Below are 19,356 nucleotides of genomic sequence, written 5' to 3'. Positions count from 1 at the left end.
GAATAAATGTCAGTGGAAAGCTCACAGTGAGGTAAACATGACGGGATGAAGTCTACCTTCAAAAACCATAATCACCAGTCTCTTTTCTTTTCAACAGTAGCTTTGTATAAACACTTGTAGCACCCAAAAGTGTAGTCATTTGCTAAAAATGTTGTCATGTAAATTTAAAATGTAATAGAATTTGCTCTTAATCAAAAGTGCAAAATGAAAATAAAGCAGCCTGGTGGGCATTTGGAGCGCATTCTTTGGTCAGAGGTAGAATAGTTTGTCCAGCACCACAGTGAATGCATAGTTCTGATAGTAAAGCACAGAGATGAGAATGTAAAAAAGTTTAACTGTTGTACTACTACTGTACATGAAAAGGTTAAAACAATAAAACTGGAATGCAATTATTACATTATTGAGCCCCACTGCACTTTAATTTAGATACAGAATAAAATGCTCACAAGGAGCTTTGATTGAGAGGATTAAGAAGTTATTGGAAATCAAAGTCACTACTTTTCTGTTCTTGTTTTTTTTTTTTTTTTTTTTTTAATTTAAAAGACTTCTTGACTCATTATTAAACTCAATCCAGGTCGTCGTAATCCCTAAGAAGGAAACTTCACTTTTCTTATCGATTCGATCCAAAAAGCTTCCTCATGTCTCACTGATTGACAGATAATGGTTAGAAACCTGAGAAAACCAAAACGCTCCTGTCTCGAGGTGTGAATGGTTGTGAAACTGCTTGGTGAGTGGAAGATTCAAGATGATGATGATTGTGGAACTTTCTGGGTAGAGATCTAAAGACTGCATTTTAAGTGTCTAATGAGTGACATTATAGACCCCCCCTCGTTTAGAGATGGATGTTTGACTTTAAAATAAATGTCCTCTGATTGAAATCTGTTCCATCCTGAACTGAATCACTGTAGTGTTTTCTCCAAACACAGTTTTTTTTCCCCTTAAACCTCACAAAGGCAGGAAAGGGTGGGTAGTTATTTTACGACTTGAGGGGCCTTTGCCAGTCTCATTTTGATGATTATCAGAGACCTTAAGGCTATTAAAGCAACTACATTTACAAAAGCAGCTTATCTGGAGGAAACGGTGTGATTTTACTTTGGACTGTGGCAATAAAATTACTAATAAGGTTTATGGAGTCACTCTGCTCGGAAATAATAGTTCCACTCGCCTTCCTTTGTAGATGTTTCAGGAGTTTTATTTATCCATTCACAGCTTGTGTGACCAAGATAGATTGTCTTTAACCCTCCTGTTGCCCTCGTTTTACCGGCACCAAAAAATATTGTTTCCTTGTCTGAAAAAAATCCCAAAATTCAGCAAAAAGATTTTCCCAAATTTTTGAAAATGTGCAAAACCTTCAGGAAGAAAATTCCAATAATTCCTTAAAAGCTTTATTTTAAAGAAATCTCCTAAATTTGGCACAAAAATTCTTGTAAATATTTTCAAAAAGTGAGTAAAAATCTTCCAAAATAATCCTAAAATTATCTAAACATATACATATACATATATATCAGTTAAACTTCTAATATTTTCTTAAAGAAACATTTTTTTACATTTCTTTTTTTCCACCAAAAAATTTTCAAAAATTTCCTAAAAATGTGGACATAAAAATATATTTTCCCCCACATTTTCAAACTTTAAAACGGGTCAATTTGACCCGCAGGACGACACCGAGGGTTAAAAAGCAGTTTTACTTTGACACCACTAGATGTCAACCTCGTGTAACCCTAACCCTGGAAGTGAAAGTTGTCAGGTTTTTTCCCTCCTCCGTTGAGACTCAAATTAAATCTTTTTGCACAATTTCCCCACCTCCACTGTACCAAAAGTAACAGTTAATGAGTACAAAGTGTAATACCCCACTCACATGCTTTTTGTTATCCCCCAAAGGGGCAACAGACCTCTTTACCTACACATGTGACACTGTGGTTGGTGGGCGATGCAACACGTCTGGTAGTGAACGCGTGCATATGTGCCAGATTGTGCAGACGATGTACGTTAGCTTGTAGCACTTTAAACCACAGAAACAGCACAGGCCACGCTGCCTCGTGCAGCCCTGAACTGCTCGCCCAGCCCTCCCATCACCGCCTCACCCTCCACTCTTTCCACAAATCAGTCTTCACTTGCGCTTTTTGCCTACTTAATCAACAATTCGATGCACTTTGTGGTGTGATTGCAGCTGCAAACTACTTTCTTCCACCTTCTGATGCTTCTTAAGGATTATGATGAAAAGCTTTATCAGATTTTCTGGTCACAGCCATGAAATCATAAGTTCACAGCCTTTTAAACAAAGGTGCTGATCATTGAATATGAATGTAATGTCCCTGCAGACTGTGGACTTCACTTCATAAAACTTGTACTTTTCAATATACGTCATGAATTTTATTTTTTTTGAAGTGGCTGCTGTTTCAGACTTTATGCATTTTGATTATAGAGTCAAATTTCATAACAGGTGTTTTGTGGAAATTCTCGTTCAGGTTTTTCTTCTCTGAGATTGCATCTAGTTTCAGTCTGAACTGAGAAGTGTCACTTCCTGAATTCAAGGTGGGAGAGAGTTGTGATCTTGTGATGAGCAACATTTTCCCCCCCGTGTCTGCTCTAACATGTGCTTTAACACCTGGGCCTCCTCTGTCTGTGGCTGCATGAGTAATCCAGACCAGAAAGTTGATAACTGATGAGATTTTTTTTGTTTTTCGAAGCTGGTTTGAAACGTATAAATCTTTCACTGTGAAGCTGCAAATCTTAGTTTATTATTACCTCTTAAAATTCTCTTGCAAGGAGAACCTCAGCAGCAGAAGTCTAGAAACACCATTCAGCACAACGAGGAACACAGTGAGAAACAGGAGGATAGTGGAAATCCATTTCTGTCCCCCAAGATACAATCTACACTGAAGCCTTCATTATAATTAATATTCATTACAATATAATACAAATGTAATAATAATAATTTATTATATAAATATATGATTACCCTATCTATATATTTTTAATACTCCTCTGATTCTAAATTGCCCCTAGGTGTGAATGCAAGTGTGATTGTCTGTCTGTATATGTGGCCCTGCGACAGACTTACGACCTGTCCAGGGTGTCCCCTCCCTTCGCCCCAAGTCAGCTGGGATAGACTCCAGCCCCCCGACGATCCTACTGAGGATCAAGCAGTGTACAGATGATGGATGGATGGATTTGTGGTTATTGCTGTTAAAATGATCCAATCAATGTTTTTCATGTAATATTGCTTGTAAGCAAACACTACACCTGTCAGTGTGCTGAAAATGCAGATTAGGAAGATCTGTCTGAATACTGTAAGTAAATATTGAACAGTAGGAACATTCTAGCAACAAAATGTGCAATCAGCCTTGTTCAAAGCACCACTGGGCCTATGTAGCCTCACAAAGACGCTAGCATGTTTCACATCTCTCCGTGTTGTTGTTTATTAGTTTGGCATGTGTTCAGCTAATCATCACTTTTGTTGAGGAGGTGCATCTAGCCTGATATTTTAGCATGTTAGCCTCAGTTATTTTACCCACATTTGAGAAACAGCTTCCTGTAGTTTAAAGGCGATTCTTCCTGAAATGTGGAGACAATCATGTTCATTAGCACCTTCAAGTAGCACGGAAGTATACCAGCAGTGTTTGCCAGTGATGAAATGCAAAAATAGATCAAGTTCAGCCTCACTGCTTTTACATGCTGCATTTTCAACTTTGACAAACTCAACAGAATAGAATTTTCTCAGAGGGATACTTTTTAGTGACTATTTGATGAACTTCATCCTTTTGCTTATAAGCTTGCTAGTTTTGTAAAACTAGTTCACTAGAAGAGTCCAGTAGACTCGACTACTGTGACGGCCTTCTGACTGGACTCCCCTAAAGGAGCATTAAACAGCTGCAGCTCGAGTGTTGACCAGAACAAAGAGATCAGAACACGTTAGTCCAGTTCTAAAGTCTTTACACTCACTCCCAGTCAGTCATAGGATAGATTTTAAAGCTCTGCTACTGGTCTGTAAGTCACTGAATGGTTTAAGTCCAGAATACGTTAATGACACGTTCATGGAATGTAAACCCAGTAGAGCTCTGAGATGTACGGACTCAGTTCAGATAGTCGAGCCCAGAGTTCAAACCAAACATGGTGAAGCAACATTTAGCTGTTATGTTGCACACAAGTGGAACAAGCTACTGAGGTAACTGAGGTCAGCACCAAACAAGCATATTTTTCCTTTTTTATGTGCTCATGGGTGACCTCTTACATGACTGACATTTTATTCTTTTATCTGCACTGTTTGTTCTGTTAATAATTTTAATGCAAATTATTCTTTTGCATTCTGTTGCATTATTATATTTTGCTGCATGCATTCATATTTTCTAGTTTTTTTTGTTTTGTTTTTATTGTATTCATATGGACTACACAGTGGCTTGGTGGTTAGCACTTCCGCCTTGCAGCTAGAAGATCCCTGGTTCCCCTCCTGGCCTTCCTGGGGTCTTTCTGTGTGGGGTTTCCATGTTCTCCTTGTGCATGTGTGGGTTTTCTCCGGGTACTCCAGCTTCCTCCCACAGTCCAAAAACATGCTGAGGTTAATTGGTAACTCTAAATTTTCCATAGGTGTGAATGTGAGTGTGAGTGATTGTCTTTATATGTAGTCCTGTGATAGACAGTTGACCTGTCCAGGTGTCCCCTGCCTTCACCCTAAGACAGCTGGGATAGACTCCAGTGCCCCCATGACCCTAATGAGGATTAAGCAGTGTGAAAATAATGGATGGATGAATGTATTCATAATCGGGTTTTATTTTGTTTTACACTATATATTTTAATTCTTGAGATTTTTTTGTTTCCATGAGAAGCACATTGAGCTACTCCCGTGTATGAAATGTGCTGCTTTGCCTTGCCAAGAAAGCTTTAACTAGCTATGCTACTTATTAAATTCCTCAGTAAGCTTTATATAAAAGATCCATTTGTTTTTTTCATCTAGTGCCATCATCAGGCTTTAAATCTTGGTGCATCCTCTCAGCCTCAGCTGCAGTTTGTGGTTACTGTGTTAGCATGCTAGCACGCTAAATAAAGATGTGTGAGCATTTAGCTGAGCTCAAAGCACTGTTTTGAATAAAGACAGCCACACAGAGCTGCTAGCATGTCTGCACACTCTTACTGTTGTTATTAGCTTGCCAACTGTGTTCAGCTAACCATCACTCTATTTTAAGCTTTCCCTGTTAGCATTGCTAATTTAGCCTGTGAGTTACAATGAAAACTAATGTTCCATAAAGTACAGCTGTATTTTAAAATGTTATTATGTTGCTTGTTGTATTTGTTTTTTCATTTATAAACATTTCTGTAGCAACTGTCAAAACTGGAAGGTACGATAATTTTTACCAACATTTTTTTTTTTTTTTTTTTTAATAGCAGCATCTATTTAAACCTGCTGATGAGTTGAGGTTGAGTCAGGCTGACATCTTCCACTGTAAAATTATTTCAGATGTTGTTTTTACTCTTTGATGTGACATGTGGTTTAATTCTGCTTCCTGTTCAGTAGACAGTCTTGCTGCTCTCAAATGCACATCAGATACTGTACTTGAGAAGAGAATCCTTTTAATCTGCACCAACAGAGCATAAACAACACAGATGCAAACAGATACACACAGTAATAAAGACAATCACATTTCATAGTGAGATTTCCACCAGATGTGTGTGTGCATGACAATTTTCACTTGTAGGAAACTAAATTATTCACTTGTGACACATTTTGCACGTACACAGTAGGATTCCAACAATGGTTTCCAGGTGAGAAATTTCACTTCTGTGTTGCAACGGTTTGATTTACAGGAAAACACAAGCACAAAATCGAGTCAACACTAACAGACACACAGGCAACGGTGAAACACTGATGAAAAAATTATTTTGTTGAGCTGATTTGATCATTTTAAAGTCAATAGAACCCAATCAATCATTTATATGCGTATTACATTGAATTACAAGGCACAATAACAGCAAAGTCTAGCTACTCATCTGACACATACAGCAGTTAAAATGTCTTAAATAAACTCTAAAATCATTGCTCTAATGTCCTTAATTGGGCTTAGCAGGATGATTTCGCAGCACAGACAAAAGATTACAGATCATTTTCATAGATGTGATGCTGAGGCTGGAGACTCGGATCTGTTGTGCTCTGAGATTTTCCTGTTCAGTGGAAAACAAGGTGAGATCAGTTACTGTTTATGATTCATGCATTCAATCACATGTTTCTGTTTCTAGCATTTTAATCATTTTTTTTTTTTTTTTTTGCAGTTTTGCGTGCCAGATGAGATTTTATCCTTTGAGCAGGAGGTCTGCAAGAGGACTGACCCAGTTACTGTATGTAAACGTCCAAAACTCTCACCTTTACATGCTCGCTTTGGTATGATCCAGATAGATATCCCTATGATGACAAGCACCATGAGCCCAACAGTGCGGTACACAAATGGCCAGAAAATGTCCACAGCTGCTGTGTTAACTGCAAAATAAAAAAGGAAATTTAGAAGGAAACCTCTTTTGGACACTTGTCTTATAAACTGTAAGCCATACAAGGCATGTGAACCAGCAATAACACAATGAAAAGGACCAGCGTGTAGGATTTAGTGGCAGAGGTTTCAGATTGCAAGCACTTGAACATCGTTTCTGAGCAGGGATTAGGTTTATATGAAGGTAAAACGTGTTGTGTAGCCTGCAAGACTGACCCCTGATGTGAGTTGTTCACAGGTAAATCAATGGTTTATGGTGCATAAGGTTCACCATCTGTACTGTTTCAAGTAAAAACATGGACCACCTTCTCACAGTTTAGGGACATACGCCATAAGTGGGCCACGTTTGTTGCTGATCTCAGGAACACTGGATTAATCAAAAATAATAAACTCTGTCTACATTCCTAATATAATAAAGCAGGGTGTTGGAAAGTGCAGTTTTGTAGGAGTAATTTAAGCAAATCTAAAGGTAACTACCCACATCCGTTGGATTGTGGTGGCTACAAGCTAAAAAGAGAACTCCAGACAGCCCTCTCCCCAGGAACATTTTCCATATCTTCCTCTATGGGGATCCTGAGGCATTCCCAGGCCAGATGACATATCCAGCAAGGTCTATGTCTTCCCCCAAAGTCTCTGCCCAGTTGGATGTGCCCAGAAAAGCTCCAAAGGAAAATGCCCAGAAGGTACCCTAATCAGATTCCTTAACCACCTCAGTTGATACAGGAAGCCTTAGGTGACTGGTTGATTGCTCCTTCTGGGTTGGGAATGAGTTGCTGCTCCAAGTGAAGAAATTTCAGTATCTCATGATGATGTTCTCAAGTGACAGGACGTGCTAATAGCCTGTGTCGACGCCCTCACTGTTAGATTTTAAGGTCATTCTGTTGTCGAGCTCGATCTCCATGTATCTGCAGCCCAACACTTTATCATACAGGTCCCGAAGCAGAACTACAGAGTACCGACTGGTACAGATGTGGAGTAAACCAGACTCACATCAGTTGGTGAGAGATCCACCCTCTTTGTCGATATCAACGGCTCATTCTAAGCTAATGAAAACACAATGACTCATATATGCTAATGGAAACCAAGTTAAAAATACCAAGTTTCATCTCTGCTCATAGATCTCATAGGTCCTTTGATTTTGCATACCTGAATCTTGAGTTGTCGGTGTAACCGTGGAGAGCTCAACATCACCTGAAAAACATTCAGATCGTTTCATTTTTGCAACAATAGTCAATAAATCTGGACATTTGGGAAGCAATGAAAGCTTCTCCAGTTGGTGAAATCAGTTTCAGTAACAGAAAGAATCACTCAGCATGGACTGTGATGGTGATAGTATGACTCAAACCATAGTATTTATCACTGTGAGAGTGACCCTGATAAACACCCAAGTCGCTTCTGAGAATATTTCGGAAGATCAAAAATGATATCTCTTCGACCTTCTTAAGCATCTTCCACTCTGTTTAAATGTGACTGCTGCTGCTGACATCAACAGGGAAATATTCCTCAATTTTAAACCAGCAGACTGTTGTTAAACTGTTGCAGAAAATAAGTATGTCCAACTAAGGCCTTGTGAACTGCATTGTGCTGAACTTTAATTTCTGATGCATTCTTCAGCTTCAGAGTAGCATTCATTAGCTGTTAGATGTCTATTGTGAATGCAGGTTACATAAGTCAGAATCAATTTACTGAAATATCACACTCACCATAGACGGTAACATTGATGATATGACTCACATCTCTTCCACTGCGACACTGATAATTACCTGAGTCGCTTCTGAGAATATTTGGGAAGACCAAAAATGATATCCCTTCCAGCTCCTTTAACATCTTCCACTCTGTTTTAATGTGACTGCTGCTGCTGACATCAACAGGGAAATATGTTCCCTCAAATTTATACCAGGAGACTGTTGTTGAACTGTTGCAGAAGACAATTGTGCAGTTAATCCTGAGTTCTTGTCCAACTAAAGCCTTGTAAACTGTGTTGCGGCGAACTTTAAATTCTGTGGTGCATTCTTCATCTTCAGAGTCTCCACCTGCACAGGACCAATGACAGCAAACACATGGAGAAATTTAATTTCTGGACATTTATAATCTTCACCTGCCAAAAACATAGAGATTAGAAATATTACCTAATTTTACAATCAGTTTGATAAGACAAAAAGCTGAATAGGTTTTTCATGCTGCAGCTGCGTCCACTAAACAGGATATTCAGGCCACCAAGTCGTGTGTGTGTCATCTTTGTGGTTTAAACACTTTGCTGCTGTGGGTTCTGTGCTGCCTGAAGCAAAATTTTCCACTTTAAACACATTTCTGTTTCTGTTATTGAATGTTAGAATCGGGTGTTTAAAGGAATTTAAATAAAATAGATGTCATAATGTTCCCATAGAGGCTAAATACACACATATATATATAATACAGTGATTCCATGTGAGCTTCTGTATTACAAGATTCAGTCATTGCATTGATGTTCTTTGATGCAGTATATAACCTCGTTTCTACGCAATAATTTCTGCTCCTTTAAATTGTTTGTCCAAAAAGGAGAATATTACTAATATCTACCAGTCAGTGCATATTCCACAAACATTCTCCAGAGACAAAAGCTATGAACTACAAATCTGAAATCTAGCTTGTTGAACCCTCCGTGGGTCTTTCTTTTTAACATTCAGTTAAGTTTTAGCTCTCGACTCATTGGGTGTGTCCAATAAAACAAGAGTACTGTCCGTCTGCTCTGGATTCATGTGTGAGGTATAATAAGTAGATTTGAAAACCTTGCAGTCTGTAAAACCTGTATCATGACATTTATCTTATTCAATTTTACAGAGAAACAAAAACTGACCATAAAACAGACCTGCTCAGTGTGAGAATGAGCGATTTAGACGGAGTAACTTACTTACCATCCAAAGTGAAGACAAGAACTGCTAAGATCAACACAAGAAGGAAGGTCCGGCAGCCGTCAGCTTTCATGGTGGACACTGGAGGAACCAGCTATGTACATCTGTAAGACACCTGTGTGTGTATGTGTTTTTTTTTTGTGTGTGTGTGCGCTACATGTCACAGTATACAATGTGTGGTTCACTTCACTTCCTGTGTCTGAGCACAGTGGTCTTTAGGGGTGTGCTGCCAAACGCCATGACACTTTATGGTGTGAATACGTTCATCATAACACCAAAAAAGGACATTCAAGAGACACACATTATTGTTCAACCTCATCTGATCTAGAACATTTTTGCTTTAGTGGTTTGAAAATGAAAACAGTGCGACAGCGAGGCAGTGATGGCGTTATATATTCTTATTTTAAAACAAATGTACATTACATCATTCGATTGCACAAAATGATTAAATTACATTCTTGATTTGTCAAAGAATCACAATCAGTAATTACAAAAGCTCAGTAATCTGTCATAGTGGCAGAAAATGAGTCAGTAGCTGATTAGGTGCAGGATGAAACCATTACAGTCACCACATGTGATGCTGCTGAAGAGTAAATTCAAGTCATGGATGTACAACATCACAGTTTTAACCTACAACGAGTGCATTAAGCAAAACATTCAACATCGCAAAACAGAAGAATCCATAAAAATACGTTTAGTTTGGTAAGAGAGGGTGTCTCATTACCGGTGTGACGACTGTGTAGCTTGATTTCAGTTCCTTTCCCATCTGTGTCTAAGAGGAAAAGTCAAATTTACATGAACCAGTTCAATGAAAATACCAAAATGCAGCATTTGTCTATTTCTCACTGCTTTCCCGAAGATGTAAATCTCTCATAACTGCTCACAATTAAATGGCTACATAATATATAGTAAGAAATTTCCTAGAAAAACTGGGGAGCCTTCATTTTTTAGCAAACATTACTCAAACATGAGGAAAAAGCACATTTGTTGGGTAGCGGATTCATACACAGTATTTGGTGCTCTCGTGGTCATTTGTGGCAGCAGGATTTGTATATGGGGGATTAATTTAAGTTCCTGCTAATGAAGAAACATTTCATCTTGGCTGATTCACATGAGTTTAATAGTTTAGTAGCAACGCTGAAGCTCTAATGCACAGAGAAGTGAGAGATGTGAAGTTTTACAGCGCAGACAGTGTTTGTTAGTCGAGTCAGATCATTGTTGTTTGTGTGTTCATTGTATTTGTCAATGACACAAAATGGAAAATATCAGCAGACTTCTCCTTCAACATGTAAAATGCTTTTTGGCAGCTTCTATATTGAAGCTGCTCTGACTGATGCAGCTGCAACTGAACAGCTAACATCCTCAAAAAACATAATTAAGCTTTAGTTATATTTGTTGATAAATCAAGTAAAATAAAACTAATTATTACAGTTTGAGGAGCCAACCAGGAAATCTTGCAAGCTACTGACGTGCCTAGCTGTTTTCTAGCTGTTGCTTGCTACATGCTAACTGTAGCCTATTTATTTTTGCATTATTCAAATGTATTCGCATGAAAAGCCACTGACGAGGGTGAACTGATTCTTGCATTTTAGCAAGTCCTGCATATCCCTTTGATGCACAGTGAGGGTCGGGAGATACCCATTTTCCATTGGATTTGGGTCACTTTTGACCCATGTTGGGCATCAACGGGTTAACATTAAGGGAAGTTGAAAGTTTGTCCTGGCTCAGAATGGGCCTTTAGGAGATAACAGTCGGCATGCTGTAAAATCAACGACTCTATTAGTCTTTCTGACAGACATCTATGTATTTTCCTGTTGTTTCTGGACATTTTGTGAACAAGTATGCTTGAGTTGATGAAACCCTAATTACCAAAACAGGTATTGTTCTCAGGTTTTATCATTCAGGCGCTGGTGATTTTGCTTTGAGGCTGGACTAAACTTCTTCCTGGGGAGCACCAAAAACCCTGCATGTGAAAAACGTGTTTATTAGTCTGCGCTGTTGGCAGTGTTGTTGATACAGGTTGCATTCTGTTGTTGATTCCAGTTAGCATGTGCCATTTTACACGACACACTGAAGCGGAAACCACTCTGCACCGACGCAGTGGTGGTTTGCATTGCAGTGTACCAGGAGGTCATGTATTCTACAAATCAACAGTGCATGTGTGCTAACGTGCCATTTACATTATAGAAACAATCTTTGATGTCTCAGGTGGACTTGGGTGGATGGTTGGCCGTGATAAAAGGGCAGTTTTTTTTAAAAAATGTAAATGAAATTATGAGTTTTCTGTATCCATACTCCTCACAGTGAGAGGATCATTGCATCTCCTTGTATTTGTCCTCTTGAAGCAGGTGTAAGCCAGTTTTAAATCAGTCATCTTCTAGTGTGATTTAGTCCAGCTGGTCCTTATGCCACACGGATGGCTGCATATTCTGAACTTTCCTCCACCAGCCGCCGTGTTCGAGGGGCTGCCCTCGGTGGCAGCTGGTGGTCGAGGGCAGCATAGACAACAGAAGAGCTCTCCTCCTCAGCTGTGTTTCTCTGTCTCTCTCTGTCCTCTGACTCCTGGCCACAAACCTGTGCACCGTCTCTGGCTGACGGCGGCTCAGTGGGCCTCTTTCTCCTGGTAGACCTCCGAGACGGCGGCACAGCGGGACTTCCTCTTGGCGAGGGCTGGAGGGTGGCAGGTGGGAATGGTTGCTGGGCCATCGGGATCGCCATGTACTGCAAGAATCCAAAAGGGTATTTAAAGATAAAATCACTGAAGGAATGAAAATGGCATAAGGTGGATATAAGCTTGCAGTCTTACCTGATTGTCAGTTTGTTGCTCTGATTTCTTCTGTGAATTTCCTGCGAGATGAACATTTTTGGGGAAGTTAGTTCCTGCAGCTTTAATACATCATGGTATATCATGGTGAAGAGAAATCTGAACACATTTACCTTTACACCCTCGCATTGATATGACAGATACAATTATCACTATGATGACGAGCGTGGCAATCCCAGCAGCCGAGTACACATAGATCAATAAGTTTTCTGAGAAGTCAACATTATGATTCAGGTTGTCTGCTAGAAGAAGAGAAAGTCTGACTCAATATCAATGCAAAACAAAACAAATGTTATATGATTGAAATGAAAGGGAGGGCAAGGAAAACATGTGGAGTAGCAGTATTACTATAAAATATAATTTAACTGTTCTTACTATTGTTTTCCTTTGGTGTAACACTGGTGGTCTCATTATCACCTGTAAAAGAACACAGCAGTTTGAAGTCTTAACAACGCAAACAGTGAAAGTAAGTGGAATTTCATCTTGGAGGTGTTTTATATTTCAAAATGTAGCAATGATTTAGTTCATTTAGAATTTAGTAGCTGTTAAAAATGTCAGCTGTATATTGTGAACACAGGTTTCATGGGTCAGTATTAAATCACACTCACCATAGACAGTAACATTGATGATATGACTCGCATCTCTTCCACTGCGACACTGATAATCACCTGAGTCGCTTCTGAGAATATTTCGGAAGACCAAAAATGATATCCCTTCTAGCTCGTTTAACATCTTCCACTCTGTTTTAATGTGAGTGATATTTGTGACATCAATGGGGATAGATTTATTCTCAAATTTATACCAGGAGACTGTTTTTAAACTGCTGCAGAAAACAACTGTGCAGTTAATCCTGAGTTCTTGTCCAACTAAAGCCTTGTAAACTGTGTTGCGGCGAACTTTAATTGTTTTGGTGCATTCTTCAGTTTCAGAGTCTCCACCTGCACAGGACAAATGACAGCAAACACATGGAGAAATCACTTAATCCTTGTTTGATACTAATAAACAGTTGAATTTTATTGCAGTTAATGACAGGAGAATAGTGTACTGCACAAGCATTTTTATAGAAAAATTGTGAACGGGAGTTGCGTTACTTAAAGGATGCCAAACTTATACGAGACTACAGATTGTAAACCTTCTTAACATCTTAGCTAGACTTTTAAAGCAACTAACAGTATATAACAGAAATGAGAACAAAGGTCATAGTTGTCACTTTTTTTTCTCTAGAAAATCTTGCGTGATTTTGTGATTCGGATGGTTCTCATGCTGGAATATTCCTCTTCTGCTGAGCTTCTGCAGACTAAGAATCATCTTGTCAGCCAGTACTTAGGTTTATCCATAGACAATCATCTATGAATGTCATCTCTCCATCACTGTTTAACTCATGTAGGCTCCTATCATCACACTCCCACCTCCGTGCTTCACTGTCAAGACTATGCACCAAACATACTAGACTCCAAATGAGACAAATAATTTTATTTGTCCAAAGAACGTGCTCTTACTATTCATTAGGCTTCCTTTCATATTCTGTAACTAAGTTTCACCTTGCAGCTTTGTGTCTAAAAGCAAGACAGGGTTTTTTCCTTGGATGTTACCTAAAGATGCTAATGTTATGCACTATCCTTTGAGCTGTCACAGATACCCCAATGTTCATTGATAAACCCTAAGCTGCCCTGCACTGTCTGTGGCATCATTTTAAAAGGACAGCGACTGTGGCACTGATTAGTGTAATTATGACTCATTGTAGAACTGCTGATGTCTGCTGCAACTGTATGGTGACTGATGTTTAGTTTGTCACCAGTCTCTCTGTATCCTTTTTCATCTTTGTGAACACCAGCAGTCACATTTGTCATTTCTTTTGGTAATTTTTTCCCATGTGGGGTCATGATGCAGACAAGCAGGTAGACTCAGCCCATAGGTTCAACACAAAATGTTCTGGTATTCACATTCATGCAATTAGACCAACCGAAAATCACAGGTGGACTCAGTTTTGTTTCAAGGATCACAAATTTTCTCGCTGGTGTGTCAGTGACCACAGGTGTATTCACTTTTGTTGCTTCGATTTTCTACTCTGGGCTCTGTACTTTCAGTATAGTCTTTTTAAAGAATTTGTATCTGTTTTTGTAAGAGGAAACACTCTTCTTGTCAACTTAAAAATAATGCAGTTGTTGAGATGTGGTCAGTTTTAGTGATATAGCACAGGGGTGTACTCACTTCTTTTGTGTATGGCAGGAAGAGCAAAATATAAAAGATCAAAAAGAAAGTGAACGTGACATATGGCTGTCTATAGTCAAAACGAAAGCATAAAAAGTTGTTAAACAGCCAAAAAAAAAGGACTTGGTGACATTTCAGTTTGTGATGAGTGGAAACACAATTTGCATGACATCCAGCGTTTTAAGGAACTGCGAATGAACCCCACCTAGAGTAGACTGTCTCAAGGAAAAAAATTAATCTCAGTAGAACCTTTTATTTTTTGCCTGCACATCAGTGCACAAGCATATGTACAAAAACTATTCCAATTGTCTTTAATGTTACATTGATTCTTAATCTTAGAGACAGCAACTGAGGTAAACAAAAGCCAAGGAAACAAAATCACAACAAGGTCCATTTTGTAGCGATTGTGATCATACCACAGTCGTAACCCTTTGATGCGCAGCGTGAGTCAGGAGATGCACATTTTCCATTGGATTTGGGTCACTTTTGAACCATTTTGTGCATCAAAGGGTTAACATGCGAAGAAAAACTAGCAAGTTATACATCTAGGTTCCAATGTTGACTGGTGTGTTGCTTTTCTGTGAACAACTTCTGTAAAATATAAGTTTTTCATGAGCAAAGAAGAAAATAACCTCTTCTCAGCTCTGTGATCCTGCAGCTTTCACTTAAGGTAGTCAGTTTTAAAAATAGTTTACTTACACTGCTGTTCAAAAGTTTGGGGTCACTTAGAAATGTTCATATTTTTGAAAGAAAAGCATTTTTGTTTGATGAAGATAACATTAAATGAATCAGAAATACAAAGCAGACATTGTTAATGCGGTAAATGACAAATCTAGCTGGAAACGGCTGATTTTTAATGGAATATCTGCAATGGTGGAAAAAAGTTTTCGGACATCCCATACATTTGCACGTATATCGCATTAAAAAAATGCTCTTAGGTGCACTCTTCAAGTGCAATTTCCTTTAGTACATTCACAGCCATAAAACTAAACAAATCCTAAAAAGCAATTAAAATCTTAAAATTGGTTGGTTGGTTCCATAAAAATAAGAAATTAGTTTTGTTAGTTTTTCTTGTAAACATTAAATTTATTTGTGTCTCTCTAATGCACCTTTTGAAACACAAAATAGATTTTTCATGATAATATTTGAGATTGTGTAAAATTTTAAGGATGTCCGAAAACTTTTTTCTCCCACTGTACATAGGGGTTCAGAGGAACATTCCCAGCAACCATCACTCCTATGTTCTAATGCTACATTGTGTTAGCTAATCCTGTTGAAAGGCTAAGTGATGATTAGAAAATCCTCGTGCAGTTATGTTAGCACATGAATATAAGTGTGAGTTTTCATGGAAAACATGGAATTGTCTGAGTGACCCCAAACTTTTGAATGATAGTGTATGTTGAGAAGGTTTTGATGTGATAGAAAACAGCAGGATAACTTCAAAATGAATTGTTTTATCAAGTCACAATTACATGATGTCTGTTGTTGAAAAGTGTGCACTGAAATGTTTCCTAAACAGTAGTAATATTGGGATGATAACTTATTTTGCTTTGAGTCAACTTCATTAAAATAGTCTAATTGAGGTTGGCGTCAGATGCCAAAGGTTTAGCGCACAGGAAAACTACAGAATGTACAGTAGACAGCAAAACTAAATACAGGCAGTCCAGTATCACTAAATGATTCAAAATAGTATGATTTTACAACAAATGTACAAGGTGTTTGATTGGATGTAAATAAAAACAAACTACATTGAAAGTAAAGACCCCAATGTGCAACAAAAGTAGGTTCATTAGTGGGATTCTGTGCCTTTATTTTTTTCCTAACTTTTAAAGATTTTTTTTATATACATTTCTATGTCTGACTTTATTTTGGTGACAGATTTGATCCTCCTGTGAATACATGAGACCAGTCATACATAAACCTGTCTTCACAGATGATCATTTTCAGGTGCTGCTTTGTTGTCCTTACTGGCAATAGAGCTGCACTGAATATTTGATTAGTCACCTAACCGTCAACTATTAAATTAATTGATTAATCAGTGTGAATACTTTTTTAAAGAAAAAAGAGTCAGGCTTCTAAGATTCACGTTTTCTTCCTCCTCTATGATAGTAATCTAAATACACACAAGACATTCGTTGACATTTGGGAAACACTGTTTATCACTAACCTGTGACATTTTACAGACCAAACAACTGATCAAATCATGGAGAAAATAAATTGACAATGAAAACAATCTGTTTTTGCGGTTCTTGTTATACTTCTTTAAAAAATCCATCTCCGGACAAACTTCTTGAGAACAATACTCATCTTTTCAGTCATTATTTGCCTAAATGAACCTGCAGTCGATCTCTGTTTTGGTCCAAATCATGTCCATGTTAAACATATCAAACGTTATTGGATTTATTCTGGTGTCATTTCACCAACAGTTTAATTTTACAGTTTTCTTGACCTTCACACTGGCATTTCAGACGGTCTGTTTGTTAATGTGAGGTTGTGCAAAGAGCAACTTGTGCTGTGACATTTTTCCAGAGTAGCCACTGTTTGCTTTAATTGGAACTTGCACGCATCACTTCTGTTTCGCAGTGGTTTAGTTTTGGGTTCGGTTTAACTATTTGCTTAACCCTTTGATGCGCAACATGGGTCAAAAGTGACCCAAATCCAATGGAAAATGAGTATCTCCTGACCCACACTACGCACCAAAGGGTTTAAATTCCATCTGCAGTCGTTGATGCACGCTGATTGGGGTTTCATTTACTAAACCGTAACAGTCATTTTTGTTTATGAAATGGTGAACAATAACAGTAAAATGCACAGATTTCTGTCACATAATGGACTGATCCTGCTTACTGTCTTGCATGGTCACACCCCAAACATCCATTTTGAGCCAGGAAATACCCTGATTTTATATACCGTATACGTTGATGACACTGTGTATTTTAGCTGTAAAAAGCGCCATTCACATGCAGCTTTTCTAACTTTTCCGAATAATCTGATCAGTTGTTTCTAAGGAAAAACATCAAACTGCAATCAGGAAATTACACAAACCTTCCTAGTTGAAGCCAACAACAAAAAAAACAAGTAACATGAGGTAGGCGAATCATAGAGATAATGAGTAAAAGTGAAAAAATGTTCTTTGAGCCTTGTTTTTTCAAATATTTTTCCCTATTTTGCATTTGTATAAAATCTCTGACTGCTAACTGTTTCCATCACACTCCCACATGCATGAAAAACACCCTCCATCTGGGGAAAAAATAACTGGAAGTAGCATCATTAACATTGGAAACTTTTTTTTTTTAAACAATTTTCAGTTCAGCAGGTATTTGTGGTAAAGATTTACACACTTTCGAAGAAAACTTGTGCCGTTTTTACGATATTCTCGAGGCAGAATCACAAACAGGAACAACCTACTTTGATATGAGTTTTATACCGAACTGTGTCGATTACTTTGTTGGAAGTGATTTAAACTCAAAAAAATTGTATGAATTGTATAAATCTAAATGCACTTTGAACTTCTTGACCTTTCCATAAATCAGACATCCACCCTTAACCAGATTCTTTAGACTGTGGTCACAAACAGCTGGGAAGAAGTGAAACACGCCATAAATACCAAAGCAACAAAATGTACAAAAAAATGAACCTACTGTCAACGTTTGAGGTCAGAAGCAGCACCACCAAGATAGACGCATGCAGGACGGTCCGGCTCTGATTTGGCCTCATGGTGGAAACAATCATCTTCCAGTCGCAGCCAGACCGAGTGAGAAACGCTCCACCAAGCACATCATTATTTGGTTTAATGAAATAGAGAAACGCCGAGATCGGAGCTGCTCGACAGCAAGCTGCTTCCTCTTTCTACTCTCTGCTCAGTGTCTTCCTTAAAGCAAGGGTGTCGGTGAATTTACTGGAGGTGAGCCTGAGTCGGTGGGTGGTCTCGCTTCTGCAAATCTTGCACATTCAAGTAAATGTACCATCTCAAAACAGGGGCTTCCCACATGACCCCCCTGCAGCGCTACAACCTCTCACACTCTCTCTTCATTTCCGAGTGTTGTGTGTCGTTTGTTTCTTCTCAGTCTGAGCACCTTGACTCCCTCTTCATCACTTCTTGGCAGCGTCTGTGGTTTGCCCTCTCTAAGCTGACTTCCTCTCCTCTCTCCCTTCCTTTAATCTCCGCTGGCTGCCTTCCTGCAAGTGTGTGCAGAGCACTGGTGGTTTCAGTGGAGGACACGCAGCACTGCCGTGGAGATGATGGCCTCTTGAACCTTAGTGCCCGCTGTATTGATGTGTGCATGCGGTTGGTAGTTATCAGGCAACACCATCAGCTTGTGGGCTGCTGAACTGTCATTCAGGTTTTACAGGAGGCCTCGACCAGTTTTCTAAAGCATAAAAAACCCGGACAACAGATATACATCTGAGCTGTACTCCTGCTTATTTCTGCAACTTTTAGCAATTTTTGATCCTATAGATGACCTGAGTCTGCACCATATTATGAGTTTTTGTAAACTTTAACATGTACTAAAAGAAGAGACAGCATAACAGAGACCCTTGCTGCCCTTCACTGGCTAATAGTAAGTTTTAGAGTTTATTTTGCTATTATGTTGATTGTTTTTAACGTTTAATGGACTTGTGTATATCCGTGATTTTCTAAAACCCTAAAGCATATTTGGTCACACTGTAAACAATGTAATTTTTTTTAAAAAAAGGCGTAATATTCTAGCATCTGGAGTGTGTGTGTGTGTATATATATATATATATATATATATATATATATATATATATATGCCTTTATTTCACATGAACACAGAACCAATACATATTTTCTTGTAATTCTGTCTGATTTTAAAAATATATTTACATTATTAAATCTGAATTTGAGTTTCATTCATCAAATAATAAGGGAATATTTGTGGGATTTTTTTTGGTGAAAAAAGTTTGCTTAAAAAAATATTTAAGTTTTAAT

General features: G+C 38.4%; 2 protein-coding genes across 3 annotated transcripts; both read right to left on the bottom strand.

Annotated features, from left to right (window-relative positions):
• Nucleotides 1-5,551: 5,551 nt before the first annotated feature.
• On the bottom strand, nt 5,552-9,572 carry LOC111579470 (B- and T-lymphocyte attenuator-like). 2 transcript variants are annotated; one of them, XM_035955648.2, is made up of 5 exons: nt 9,371-9,572; nt 8,240-8,509; nt 7,623-7,667; nt 6,356-6,469; nt 5,552-6,156 (listed from the first exon to the last, which is right to left on the bottom strand). In XM_035955648.2, the coding sequence occupies exons 1-5, from the start codon at nt 9,438-9,440 to the stop codon at nt 6,089-6,091; spliced, it is 567 nt and encodes a 188-aa protein (XP_035811541.1). In that variant the 5' UTR covers nt 9,441-9,572; the 3' UTR covers nt 5,552-6,088. The 2 variants fall into 2 exon arrangements, with proteins under 2 accessions (XP_035811541.1, XP_023142532.1); XM_023286764.3 differs by having other exon boundaries at nt 8,180-8,509; nt 9,371-9,570.
• Nucleotides 9,573-9,742: 170 nt separating this feature from the next.
• LOC111579460 (B- and T-lymphocyte attenuator-like) lies at nt 9,743-18,542 on the bottom strand. The gene is made up of 6 exons (XM_023286755.3): nt 18,044-18,542; nt 12,800-13,129; nt 12,567-12,608; nt 12,305-12,433; nt 12,174-12,214; nt 9,743-12,088 (listed from the first exon to the last, which is right to left on the bottom strand). The coding sequence occupies exons 1-6, from the start codon at nt 18,132-18,134 to the stop codon at nt 11,771-11,773; spliced, it is 951 nt and encodes a 316-aa protein (XP_023142523.2). The 5' UTR covers nt 18,135-18,542; the 3' UTR covers nt 9,743-11,770.
• Between the last annotated feature and the right edge of the window lie 814 nt (nt 18,543-19,356).

This window comes from Amphiprion ocellaris, chromosome 24 (assembly GCF_022539595.1).
Source record: "Amphiprion ocellaris isolate individual 3 ecotype Okinawa chromosome 24, ASM2253959v1, whole genome shotgun sequence".
NCBI lineage: Eukaryota > Metazoa > Chordata > Actinopteri > Pomacentridae > Amphiprion > Amphiprion ocellaris.
This window is presented reverse-complemented; position numbering and strand designations above follow the sequence as displayed.